The sequence below is a fragment of the Falco peregrinus genome, chromosome 1, assembly GCF_023634155.1.
Source record: "Falco peregrinus isolate bFalPer1 chromosome 1, bFalPer1.pri, whole genome shotgun sequence".
Lineage (NCBI taxonomy): Eukaryota > Metazoa > Chordata > Aves > Falconiformes > Falconidae > Falco > Falco peregrinus.
In genome coordinates this window covers 11,343,992-11,357,866 of record NC_073721.1, presented here as the reverse complement: position 1 = coordinate 11,357,866, position 13,875 = coordinate 11,343,992, and the positions used below count along the sequence as shown (strand labels likewise).

The window sequence follows — 13,875 nt, the reverse complement described above, 5'->3', positions numbered from 1 at the left end:
GGCACACAACAAGTCTCAGACCACAGCACATTGTCCCTCTCAGCAGTGCTGACCAGCTAACGCTCCAGCAGAGCAAAGCTTGGGCCTCCCTCACCAGTGGAAAATCACTGGGTCCTCTCACCACCTCTGCCACTAACCCTCCGCCAGGTTACCGCCCAGATATTTTCTGATTTTTCAGTTTGGTTGTAAACTTTCCCAACACAAAAATACCTTGCTGTGCATTTGTACGGTACCTAGCGTAATCAGCACCTGATGTTGGTAAGAACCTTCTGCAGTGCCTTATACCAGGTTTGCAGGATTATATTCAGACAGAAAAAGCACTTTAGCTTGAGGGCACTATTCTATAAATCTGGATTCCCATACTGTCTTATTTTGCCATAATCTTTGTAACTGATTAGTTTGTGTATAAAATCACCGTTCATTTCAAATGGGATTTCCGTCCCTGGCTGCCTGTCAGTGCTTTGTGCAATACTATGAACCTCTGTTTTTCCATTAGTATTCACTGCAGCAAGATGATGAATGACACTGAAGATGAGTTTATCTGATGTGATTTCTTACTTGTCTTCACCCATTTACTGTATACCTCATTTTGTTTCCTTTGTTATCTTCAGTCTTTTACAAAGGAAAGCTTTTTTTTTTTTTTTTTTTCTTCCTCATTATTACTGTTTTCTACATATCCGTGAGCCTGATCCAGTGTTCCTTTGAAAAAACTCTCATTGACTTCAAAAGACACTGGAACTTGCCCCTATGGAGATTGAATGCTTCTGGAGGCTGAATGCTCCTGGCATACTTAATATTGCAGTAACACCACCTACTTGTCCCCTCTGTATTTTGTCTCTTTTGGGGCTTCACAGTTTACCATGCCTGCCAATAAAATGCTAACATTCACCCCTCTTGCGTGCCTTTCAGAAGTGTCACAGCCTCTGCCCACGCTGACAGCACATGGCAATCCTGCTTCAGGCTCAGCTGGCACCATAATATCAATAAAACCCAGCACCTTTATTATCCCAAAGCGGTCAAGAACCAATTCATCTTGTCCACCCCTGAACTGGCAGGAAGATGTGATATGCAGCTTAACCCATGACTGACCTTGGCCCCTTTCAGGCAGTCAAACATTCATGCTGTATTTCTTCAGTATTCATAGCATATGTTTTTTTCTGAATGTGCCAATGCAAATGACTGATATACACATAAGCAATTTTCCCCATTACAAGATGTCACGTAGCAGTCTTTACCTTAGGACTTTTCCAATTCATTTGCAATTTTGCAAAACATGTCATTAGGATTGGGGGAAAAAAAAAAATCCTGAAAGCATTCAGCTTCCCCTCCCTCTCCATAAGCCCAGCCAAAGGGACCAGCTTTTTAATTATCTAGCAACAGTCAGTAAAATGTCCCATCCTCCTTAACAGGATCCGCAGGCTCCAAACTCATTATCAGATTGCTTTTTATCTTTAAGAGTCAGCAATTTAAGCTCCCTCCAGTGTTATAATCACCATAGCGATTATAGCTCCACAGTGCAGCAAAGTTTTAGAACACTACAGATTTGGAGCCCACTGTTACTACCACAAACACTGCGATACACAGCCGTGGCCAGGCAGCACCATACTGGGAAGCTCAATCTGCTTACTGGAACAATCTTTAAATAGTATTAACTGGCAGACAGTGGTTCCTCTAACTCACGCTGCAGCAGCGTTAGGGGGTTGTCATGCATCCTGAACAGAACACAGCACATAGTTCGTAAGCCATCATATAACTGGCTCTTATTTGTTAGAGGTTCAACTCTCCGATAAAGTGGGCTGAAAAAGGCAACAGAAAATGTGTACATTTTTTTAACTACTGTTCAAAAAACAGCATTGTTTTTTCAATAACTACCAAAAAAAAAAAATTACTAAAAAAAACCAAACCAAAAACAAAACCACACCACGATAAAATAATAGTAAGCCAGAGATCACAGCTTCAGGCTCTAGCATTATTTTTATGGAAAAGAGCGCTCCCATTTGTCTCAGCTACATAAACTTGAAAGGTGAGTGTGAAGCAGAGTAAGATGAGCTTGGATCAGGCTTTCTCAAGAACTCAGCACCCATCAGGCAAGATTCAGGCATCAATATAGTTTGGCTAGACTTTATAGAAGTAGCTTCTAGGAGCCAAACACTTTTTAAACCTGGCTGGTGTACCTAGATGCCAATGAAGGATCTGGTCTCTCTTAGAAATCTGTCCCTCATTAGATTCAACAATCACTCTTCTGAATGACAATAGAAGGAAATTCAATATAAATTATTTTGAAGATCTGAAAGATTCTCTCCCAGCATGATAATTACTGTGTTTCCATTGCTGTTAATGACATCTAAGAACTGGAAACACAAGCAACAGTGGAGGATTAAGTAATTACAGAGTATTAGATGCATTTGAAGAGCAGGGTCACAGAAAAAGACAGAAGAGAGTGAGCATGCTGTGGGCTGCTCATCAGCTTGAAAGCTATAAAATATCCCCTCGTATTCACAGCTTGCTAGCTGGGAAGGACAAAGGCTCACAGTACAGATCAGCTATTCTTTATTGTCCCCATTCTGGAGAGCTACAGCTTTTATGGGTAAGTAAAGCTCTTGTTAACTATAGATAGATATGATCTCTAACGTGATTAGTTTTCTCCCATATAGGAATTGTAAATGTATAGAAATAGAAAACTAATTTAGGATCATTAGAAGTGTAGTTCTATGACAAATGCAGTATTATAGGTGACCTGAAATTCTTGTGTGTCTTATTTCAAACAACATGTAACACTTAAAAGTCATATGAAAATTAAGGTTTGTTTAAAGATCACTAGAAAATTATGAGAATAGCAATGAAAAATGAACTTAAAGCACTGGAAAAATGTGAGTACTCATGAATTTAAGTATTTTGAAGGGAACTAAAATTCATCACGCTCTATTGACAGTACAACACACATCAAAGCGAAGCTGCGCACAAACAGGTCTGCATTTTGTCAAGTGCTACTGAAAAGCTGCATTGAAGCGGTCCGGCCTTTGAATATGTTTCTCTATGACTCAGCTCTAGGCCTACATAACCAAGGGCTTACACTCCAGCTTTATGACCACGCCACACGAAAGGAATGACATTCACAGTGGATTTAAAATACACCTTTGAGATTTTATTTCCACTATTCTCCAGATCATTCCAAGGCATCAGGTAACTGGATCAAAGGGTTCAGCCTTCCACCTTCATTCACATAATGGTAACTTACTCCACAATTAGATCTCATGACATCAGTGGAACTAATCTTAGTATTACTCAACATGTTTAAAGGTGAAATAATTTGTCTGAGTATAACAACTGAGCAGCTACTTAGAGTAATCACCCTCCTAGTCAATTAAGTAATTATTCAAGTGAAGTTAAACATCTCAATAGTTTCGGAACACTGATAAAAAAGCAGGTTTAAATTTAATTTAAAAGCACCTTAAGCAGTCAGAGAGATGGACACAAGATGTAGGTGGACTAAACCAGTATTACACAGGCACCGCTTCTGGCTAAACCAGCTCAATTTATACAGAATTACTGCTGTAGGACTGACTTTCTAGTGTGATTCAGGTAGAGATAACTAAACTTTGTGGATTGTTTCTTCTCCTACTCCTACATAGTTTATGTGTACCTGTCCTGCGTTCCAAACGTTCCATTCAGAAGACTTACTCTTTTGAAATATTTGTTGATTGTGGCTAAAAGTGCTTATTCCCACTGTTGTTAGTGTTCTTTTGCTCTGTGATGGTCCAAGTAACTTTTAATACCCATTCATTTTAAACTATCATTTCTGTGCTTTGGGATCCCCTTCCCCTTCATTGAAAAGGCTACATTAAGGAAATACAATATAGTGCCACTTGGAAAAAACTGAATTCTCTTCTCACTATTCTAATAACAAAATCCACTTTTTTGGGGAGCTACTTTCTAATGAAGAGCATATTTAAAATAAAATCCATACAGAAAAATTACTTCATTCAGGACTCAGTCCAGTAAAAGTATTATGACAGCATAATTCCTGTTTGTAAACTGGTGTGGGGACTTTCCTAGGGCCCCTTATAGACTGAAATGTAAAATTATTGTTCTGTTTACTTTAAAAGTATTTGGGAATAGAAGTTGCTCACCTTTACTGGAATACATCTAGAAACTCCTTCAAAGACACCAATTCCAGAAAGAAAAAGGAAATGCTTATCCATTTAAGAGAAATTAGCCCATGTTACAGATTATAGAATAATTCACCTTTAAGGCAGTAAGAAATATCACAAATAAATTTTTCTGATCAGCACTGTTCAACCCATTTGTCAAAACATTTAGCAACCCAAAACTATTTCATGAAAAGCATTTCATCATTCTTTAACTTTGCAAGAAAAAGTAGAACAATAAGAAGAAATTAGTCACAAAGTACTTAAAAATGCACAAGCTCACCACAGCAAAAGAATGTTATGACTTGTGTGCGGACACTTCCTTCCCCCCTTTATTAAACTCTTCCTTTTCTCCTTTCTCCAAATCCCCTCCTATACACTTCAATATTAAAACACTGACTTAGATAATTTCTAACGACTGTAAGCATTTCTTCCAGGCAAACAGAAGTGAAAGAACCTGCAAAGATTTTTGAATGTGGTAGTTCTAGGCACTGTCAAAAAAGCTCGTATAGTGTGTTACATAAACAGAAGTTTGTGCATTAAAACCTCATTGCAATATTCAGCCCAGAAAAGACACCCAAGACAGAAGTCATTCATGTCATCTTGTGCAGGCTGGAGCTATTGTAGCCATTAAATCTGTCTAAAATGCTTTAGAACTGATTGTGGGGTAACTGCTTTATTGAATTTATTTCATTGATACAACCAGGTTTTTTTTCCAAGATGTCAGTCTATATAAGCCTGCTTCCTTTCAAAACAAACAAAAAAGTTACCCAAATTGAATTTTCAAAAGCATTAGGACACCTGTGCTTGTCTACATACCTTTAAATCTGATCCTTCTTGCTCCACTGGGAACAAGCACTGAAGTAGCACTTTATAGGCATTGATAAAGTGACGTACCGATGAGCAGATTCTGCTGAGCAACTCAGGTTTTGGAGCACAGGACTAAAATATAGGTTATATACTGCAGCAACAGGTTACTTGTATTAAGCACTGACAGATCTCGTAAGGCCATAATTTTTAAACTATGTGTCAGACCTCAGAATGATCCTCTTTTCAGTATGAGGTATCTTCTACTGCACAAAAATAGCCACACACACCCTCCACTAACTAGGAAAAAAATAATCCTAGCACGTCCATCATGAATCAACCTTGAGGCTATCTTCCAAGGATGATCTTCCCATCCCTATGAAGTTATAAAACAGGTCAAATACACGTCTGGATTGACACTATAATACTGAGCACTACAAAAGCTTCAGACAGTGCCCACAGGAAAAGTTGCCAGAACTTATGCAAGTTCCCACTACAGTCTGCTTTATTCTGGAAACTTCAGATTAGTCAAGAGCCTCACTAACTACACCATAGATCGTGTAACAGCCTTCTCAACAGTGCAGAGACAAGATCCTCCTCCCAGTGGCTTTTCTCCAGATCTTGAGTGGAAAATGGAACAAGCAGTTAGCATGGACAAGATAGGTGGAGGAGGAGTTGCAGACAAAAGCTCTGTCCTTTCAAGAATCTAGAAATATACTCTTTTTTTCGGCACTGTACCAGAAAGCAAAGAAGAAAGGAATGCCCCTTAAAAGTCTGACAACGTAGCTTTGTACTATAGCCTCCTAAATTTACATGATACACCCACCTCAAACAGCATTTGTCACACAGAAGTGGAACAGACAAACGCTCGGGCCTGTGAGTTCCCTTGCACAGACAACAGTAATTAATTAAACCCTAGAGTTCAGGAGTTTTAGTCTGGACTGTAAGACCTTTGTGTTGTGCCTGTTTAGGTGGAATCCAATAACTGAATGTGCCTCATAACTTATCATCTGTCCAGGTAGCTCCCACGCTACCGGGCGTGCTGGTGGGGCCTCCTTGCTCTGCCAGCTACGCCACATGATGGGTTGCCACTGTTTGGAGCCAGTCCTACTCCCTGGAGTCTACCTGGTGATGCTCTCTCCACTGCAAACACGCCTTCTGGTTTCAGTTGTGCATTGCCGTGCTCCAGCAATACCTGTACACCAACCAAAACATCTGCAATCAACCAGCTGGCTTTGCAACAAGTCCCTGCGGAGAACGGGATTACACACACTGCCATGGCCAGGGATGAGACTTTTCTGCTTCACTGCAGAGGCAGCAGACAGCTGGAGCTGAGGGATGGCACATCTTCCCAGCTATCCAGCCCACCATTCCGCAGTCTACCTCCTACACCTGTCAACAGCTTTTCTTACGACAACACATATGACTGTTTAGCAGGGATAGTTGAGGACTGGGCTGATGCTTTGATACCAGCACAATGGCTTATTTTTTCACAGCTGATCTTTTACTTGGCTGAAAAACCCCTTGTAGGAGTTGTCAGCCAACGGAAATTAGTGTTTTCTCTGCTATGGAGTCTAATTGGTTTTTCCTCCACTGACAGCTCTTCAAGCTAAATTTAGGGAGCCAGGGAAATTAGACTGAACACTATTTGGCTGAAACTACGGCCTACTTCCCCATACACACATAATGACCAAAGGGAAGGGTTCCCTTGAATTCCTTTTGTGCAGCAGAACTACAGAATGTGAGCAAATAGCAAGCCTATCATATAAAAGATCTATGCTTAAGATGTATATTAACCGTGTGATCAAAGGTACTTTTAGAGGGCAACATCACTCACAAGAAAATGCAGAAAACCAGATCTCCAGTGAGCAAGCAAGGCAGAGGGATTTCATTCATTTCCATAAGTCAGTCAATTTATACCCAGCTGTCACAATTTTTCTGATTACTTTGCTGCTCACATTGTCCTAGTCAGCATGTAGCTTTGCCAGCTCTGACAATTTACCCCTGTGCTTCACAATACTTGGTGAAATCAACACCTTCTGGAACTAAACAGCTATAGAAAAAGCTGAACTTTCATTTAAACCAGAAAGTTTCCTGACCTGTCGTTTACAAAGAAAAACCTGAAAACATGACCCAAACTGTTGCTCACAGAAGAGGAAAGTAATTTTAGGTGCATTACTCATTCCTTTTGAGCATAGTACATTCGTTGCTATTCTTGCAAGTCTGATCTCTAAACCCGAAAGCTGGCATTCCCCTTCCCTTGCATAAGGAAGGAAAGCATCTGGGAGCTCAGGCTCTGCATTAGCCTGTGAAGCTGTCACCTGTCAAACAGGCCTATTCCATAAGCACCAAGTGTCACAGTTAAATTACCAGGCACGTGAAATGGCGCATACTTCTACACAAGTTTAAAACATTTTGATTCCTTTACACTAAAGTGAATTTTATTCCTATTCTCCATCCTTCAAAAAAGGACTAAGTTTAGCAGAATATGATTAAGCAGCTTTTCATGCTACGGGTCATCTCTTCAGCACATATGTTCTCCCTGACTGCACTCGGCTGGCTTTCTTCCGACTTATCTCACTGACCTGTTTTAGGTTAATCCTAGGATAATCATATTTTTCCTCTTATCTGTTTTCAGTCAGGGTTCTCCAGCATTTTTCTTGATGACTCCACAGGGCACAGCGTAAGCCACAGACCAGTAGGAACTGCTTTCTACCCCTACCTCCCCCCTGCCCTCCCCCCCCTTTCCTGTATTCCCTCCTTGGTGGAATTCAGTTATCCAAGAATAAATTTGCCAAGGAAAAGTTGTTTTCCTCCTCCCAATCAATCTCCATTTCACAATCAATTGCTATTTTTCTCACCATCAACAGCGTATTGATGTGTGTTACCACAAGGAATATCAGTACCCCCTTTTACCAGGGCCCCTTCCTCTGAGCCTGAATTTCTCCACTGCAAATTTCTGCAAATACAATCTTCCCATCATGAGAAACATGGCTGAGTCTCTTGCTGTTAACAATGAAAAAAGCCTTTGTTCAGGCACTTACAACTTTATACTTCAGTCATTGCACTGTGAAACTCTCAGCTTCAACCATGTAATTCCCATCCAAATAATCCAATATTTCTAGATCTCCTTTAACTGCCTAAATTTTCAAGTTCTTTGCTCACTTTTGTTTTTCTTAAGTTAAAACTATGCACAGGTTCTCAAAGGATAAAATTTAAATGCCTTCCTGCATCAGCATACTCTCAACCATATGATGAAGTTGTCTCCTACCACACAATGCAATCATATTGTTAGTAAAACGCGTGCTCAGAAGCGAACCCCTCTGTCCACCCATCTGTTTTCTAATACCCCTCTCTGAACATGCCTGAAAACAAACCTGACATCAAAGGCCAAAGGAGAACTAAGATTTCCGGACAAACTGCAGGCCAAGCAGCAGACGGACAGTAGGGAGTCCTTCAGAAGTAAATGCTGAGTGTGGTGGTGATCAGCAGCTGGGAGAGTAAGTAACAGTCTAAGGCCAGCTGATGCACATCTTGTAGACATACCGACACCATAGTGAACTCCCTCTAATACTTGCTGCTCCCCAACCCCTTGCAATGCTCTTCTGTTTAATGGTTGGTGCTCAGGCATTAAAAATTCAACACTCAATATCCAGCCATGGCAGCCAGATGCTGACCCATTTGTGTTCTACATCTATTTTCTTTTTCTACTTTACCGCTAGGTAATATCCTATTATTCTTTACCTCTTTTTTAAAAAAAAATAAATAATGCCACACATTACAGCATGTAAAGAAAGAGTATTTGTGGCTGTCCTGGCTGATCTATGACAATTAAGAGAATTTTAGACATGGATTATAGAAAGCTTTCTTAAATCCTTGAGATTAATAGAGAACGTTAGTGTAAGTACTAGCCAGTCAGGCTTAAATTCCTGTTTTTATCATCCCTTCCACCTGCAGCTCAGGCTAAACAATCAAAATCTCCTTAAAAACTCGCTGCATTCTCATGTTCTTTGAATAGTAAAAAGTTCAAAGGCGCATCCTACAGGATCATAGCCACTGAACAATGCTCAGAGGAGTTCAGTATGGGTCAACGCAGTCCAGAAAGGTTGCAAAAGCAATGGGCAAAGGCTAGTTTTTGTGGACAATACACTGGGCTTTCATCTATCTTTTTAGTCTTTGGCAACTGGCATTTTTAAAACGCGCTTAGAAACTGTACATATTTGTCCATTAACAATGAGAATATTTACCTTTAGTCTAAACCCGGATAAGAGAATATTGGGGAAAATACTGCCCTTTTCAGATTCTGAGAGGGCAGGAGGAAATATTTCAATTCCCAGATAGCAACATGGCTCCAGTTTTCTAGGACAACCTCTACAAGCCATCTAATTCCTACCCCTTTTCCTCCTTGGAGGAGGTTGCTGCAGGGTGCAGGGGCAAGGCAGAAAGGTTATATATGCCCCACATGATCATAAACTACAGGACTGTCCCGGTTAATTTAGAGTTAGTGTTAGGTGCCATTCCAAACAACATCTTAGATTTCATCCCCATGCTGCCATACACATAGGATCGAGCCTTAAGCTCAGTTCAGCTTAATTAAATCAAGGACATTGCAGTGAACATCCACCAAGAGAACCACAAATTAAAACACCATCTCAAGCTTTCAAAAGTATTTAAAGAAAAAAAAAATTTCTGCTTTTCTAATTTAAGAATTTTAATAAAGCCAATGTGTCCACAAAGTAGAAATCCTTTCTTGTCCACAGATGTTTTCTGTCAAGTAACTTCCATTCAGAAAAAGCTAAAAATGTCAAAGGAATCCTTAAAATTTACTTTCATTGTGAAATCTTTACAATTACAGAATAGACAAGAGTAATCAACCACACTTCATAGAGAAACAAGTGTAAAAAAAAAAAAAGTCAGGTGATGAGCTGCTCATAATTATATCCCCTGTCATCCTTAGGATATTGGTTTTAAAGTCTCTCCCCAGCTCCTTTTTAATCTAATGATTTTTCTCTCCTACATCTCATCACCCTTGAGTGCAGTGACAAAGACACAAAACGTATCTTTTAGCATGGCCATAAGTGACTTTTCATGGAGACATAGATAATAGCTTAGCTGATTTATAGGACAATTTCCTTGCCATAGGTTTGAAAGTCTGAAGAGATGGAGGAACTATTCTTTTCCAATACTTTATTTCATGCACCAAGATAAGATAGTTCTATTGGAAAGCATGTAAGTCAGCCCTGTCCCAAAACAGTTGCATGCCTTTCTAGAGATGGAATACAATAATTCACCACTGGAGAAATTAAAAAAACCTTTCCTCAGATTGAATTGTACCTTTCTCCTCCCTTTCCTGGTAGGGCCACCACAGTCAAAAGCAGCAGCTTTTGCTTCCCTTGGTTACAGCAGAACTGTTGTAATCATATAGCTGTACCATTCACAGTCGGCAGGAATGTAAGTATTTCACCTTGGAGGCTTTATTTGCTCTTAAGACACATATGCTGACCAGCCCTTCTAGATTTCTCCATCTCCAATTTACATCTTTTTTATGTTTCATTATAAAATAAATACAATAGCACATTCTTAGATGAGGAGACCTGGAGCCTTACTTCTATTACCATTGCTAATTCTTGTACTTAGCATACAGGCACATTTGTTACCATAGGTTTATATGGGTGTTGACATGGACCAGGAATTATTTTTGTTATTTCAGGGAAGAGCATTAAAAAACACACTGCGAGAAAACAGAGGCTTACAGTGACATGATTTTGCAGGCAGCCACATGAGTATGAATGCAAGTCACCTTCTCATTTTGTTTATTATTAAACTGCTAGACAGACCAAAAAGCTATTTTCTAGTATTATGACTTGAAAGTTTTGTTTCTTCAGGTCTCCTCTTATGCCTTCCAGCTACTCTTGACATGCAGAACTCTAGCAGTTTATCAGCATGGACTCTTACTCTCAGCTGTTACACAGGATGCATTTAATGGAGACTTGTGCTCCCTGCCCTGGTGATACAATTTTCAGAAAATCAGAGACAAGAGAACAATGATTTCAGAGACAAGAAATAAAAATGTGTTGTTTTCTCTCTCAATCAAAAATTACTTTGTGGAACTCATTACTAACGTGTGTTCTGGAAGCTAAATTCAACAAGCTCAAAACAAATACTTTCATGAATGTAAGTGCAATTAAACAGGATGAAACTTCCAGCAAAGAAAATCCCTAAGGAGTTGAATACTAAAAGTTGAGAAAGCATAGCAGGGAAAGGATATGTACTGTCTTCTTTTACTGGTTTTTAATCATCTATTACAAGAGACATTACACTGAGCCAAATGGACCTATACTGTAAACAATTACCACATCTTTATGTTCTGGAAAATCACATTAACCTGTTTTCCAGCTTTGAATAATAATAATAACAAAATCCACAGAAAAATCATCTAAAATATACTAAAGGTAAGAGGCAGAAGAATAAGTTTAGTATGTGAAATTACTAAAGGAAGAGGCAGCAGAAAAAGCAGACACACAAGACTCTGCATTCAACTGGACTAATTTGTTTCAAGCCCTCAAACTGGATCATACTGACTTCACACTGCTCAGGATCCAAACAGTAATAAGTGACAGCAAATGTAGCACTTGGCATTGCAACATAAGGTCTGTATTTCCTCTAGAAAAAACGAACCAAACAAACAAACAAAACAATCCAAACCACAAAATAGTTCCTACACGTGTGAAAGGGTAGAAAATGAGAAGAAAAAAAATAAATCAGATAAGGCATTCCTGTTTTAGGGAGTGCATAATCAGTCACTGAATAAGAGAGATGTGTGAGATTCCTTCTCTCTAGGTCCCTGAGGACTTCATAGGTCAAAACTTGTGCTAGGAACTGGCACAGCAATAGTCCAAGGGATCCAAAGAGCTCACACCTCATGTTCTTTCCCCACTGTAGAAGCCAGATGAAACCTCCATGGTCCAGAATGTTTTCTGCGTTGTTTCTGCTCTCAAGATGATCCAAAACCATCTCCCACAGCGGAAGTCTGGTTTCTGTGCCTTTATTTAGTAGCTTATGCACAGATTTATGTGTGAAACAATAACCTAACCGTTCAGGTAAAGGAGAGAAAAAAAAAAAAAAAAAAAAAAGCAGCCTTTTGAACTTCAGTCTCCAGGGATTTTTAAATTCAGGCCCTGCAGGTAATCAATGAAAATGTAAAATTAGAGCTTTCCAGGACAGAGCCCGAGTCCATTTCCCCTATTTCTACAGTGAATTAAAGCTGATCAACAATATTCTGATAAAAATGCTGATTCAAGAGAACAAACAAAATATTTCTTAGGAACGTTTATTCTGCTAAAACCCTCCTCAGAAGGTAGGCGGGCAGGCACTCCCACTGCCCAACAAGCCCGCTAGCCTGGCTGGCTTCTTTCCAGCTTGCCGGGCAGCAGACCAGTATGCCAGGCAGCCCCCGGCGGCAGGGGGAGAAGCACATTTGCAAGAAATCTGAAACAAATTGTTCTGTTTTGCCTGAAGTTCCACCTCATCAACATTCTGTTCCAGCACAGGATGAGACAAAATGTCAACACCACAGAATTTTACACAAAACAGAAATATCCTTCTCTGGACAATTTTAGTCACAGTCTGTATGTGTGCCTCTCCACAAAAATAACTGTCTCTTCTGACGTCTGCTTTAATTCCACTTTAAAAGCATGGACTTAAAGGCAATGAGTATTGAGGAATCAGTGCCATGTCAATAAAATTAATCAAGTTTTTATAAACAACACGTTTTATAACGTGTTTTAAAACAAGTTTTATAAACAAAACAAAAATTACATGATGAAATTCTGAGTACCTAAGAAAAGGGTTCAGTGTTTTAAGAGTGTTACAGTTAAACACTGCCTTCCTGCAAAACTTTTATAAAAATAGCTCTTCAGTCAGCTACTTGGTTGAGTCTCCTGCTTATAGTACTAATTTCACAATACTACGGACTGTAACCAGAGAGATATTTTATGAGGACTTTGTCATCATGCATATGGTGTTATTCTACTGATCTATTCCCTGGAAAAATAACAATGCACCTGGATTTCTAATTACCACTATACCAACCTAACAAGTGACCAGTAATGTAGCCTGTTCCCTGCTATTTGTAAAACCACCTCCCCACTTTAGAGTGCGCGATTTGCCTTTTCATCTTTCTATATATACTAACTGTATCAGAAACGTAGTTGCAAATATCACTACTGTTCTAATTAGAGGAGAGAGTACTACAAGTTAAATGTATTACCTCATGCCAACACATTTTGGGTCTTCATTAGGACGAAGTCAGAGTTCAGCAAATAATTCATTCTCACAGGATCCTAACTTATTTGATGTTGCTCTACCAGCAACTGTAGCCTTCTGCCCACTCCCACTGGATCTAGTTTAAGATCAAAGCTGATTCAACTGTCAGGTTGCTCAGGTGATTTTTTTTTTTTTTTTTTCTTGCAAACCCCCCTGTTTTCTCCATGTGTTTCATTCATGCAAAAATCATTTATTCAGCAAGTTGTGGCAGGAGAATGTGGACAGAAATGGAAACATTATTTTTTTAAAGCAGGTCAAAAGATGTACAACAAGGTTAATTTCCATATACTCCAGGAGCTTTCAGCCTGTTCTTATTAAGAAAACGGCAACAAATCTGAAGTCATCTATTTCTTAAAAAAGCCATTGATCTCCCATCAATTTTATGCATGGGTTGCCCTTAGCACATGATTTTGAAGAGGCCACAAAAGACAGTTACTTTGAACTACAAAGCCTTTCCACGAGACATCAACACATATAGCTTCAGTTTCTTAATCAAAAAAAATAATATTGACACTTCCCCATAAAGATTTTTAACCTGATGAATCCATTCATTTTTCTACAGACAGCATCTTGTTTAAAGCACAAAACCAAAATT

The 13,875-nt window shown here is 39.3% G+C and overlaps 1 protein-coding gene across 2 annotated transcripts in view; it reads left to right on the top strand.

The window, feature by feature from the left end:
* Positions 1 to 2,405: 2,405 nt before the first annotated feature.
* LOC101922919 (rap1 GTPase-GDP dissociation stimulator 1-like) overlaps positions 2,406 to 13,875 on the top strand; it is a 34,483-nt gene continuing 23,013 nt past the window's right edge. Inside the window, exon 1 of one of the 2 annotated variants that reach the window (XM_027795489.2) lies at positions 2,406 to 2,587. In XM_027795489.2, the coding sequence (XP_027651290.1) occupies positions 2,584 to 2,587 (4 nt within the window). In that variant the 5' untranslated portion in view covers positions 2,406 to 2,583. The remainder of the gene's footprint in view (positions 2,588 to 13,875) is intronic. The other variant, XM_013304132.3, reaches the window with a different exon arrangement.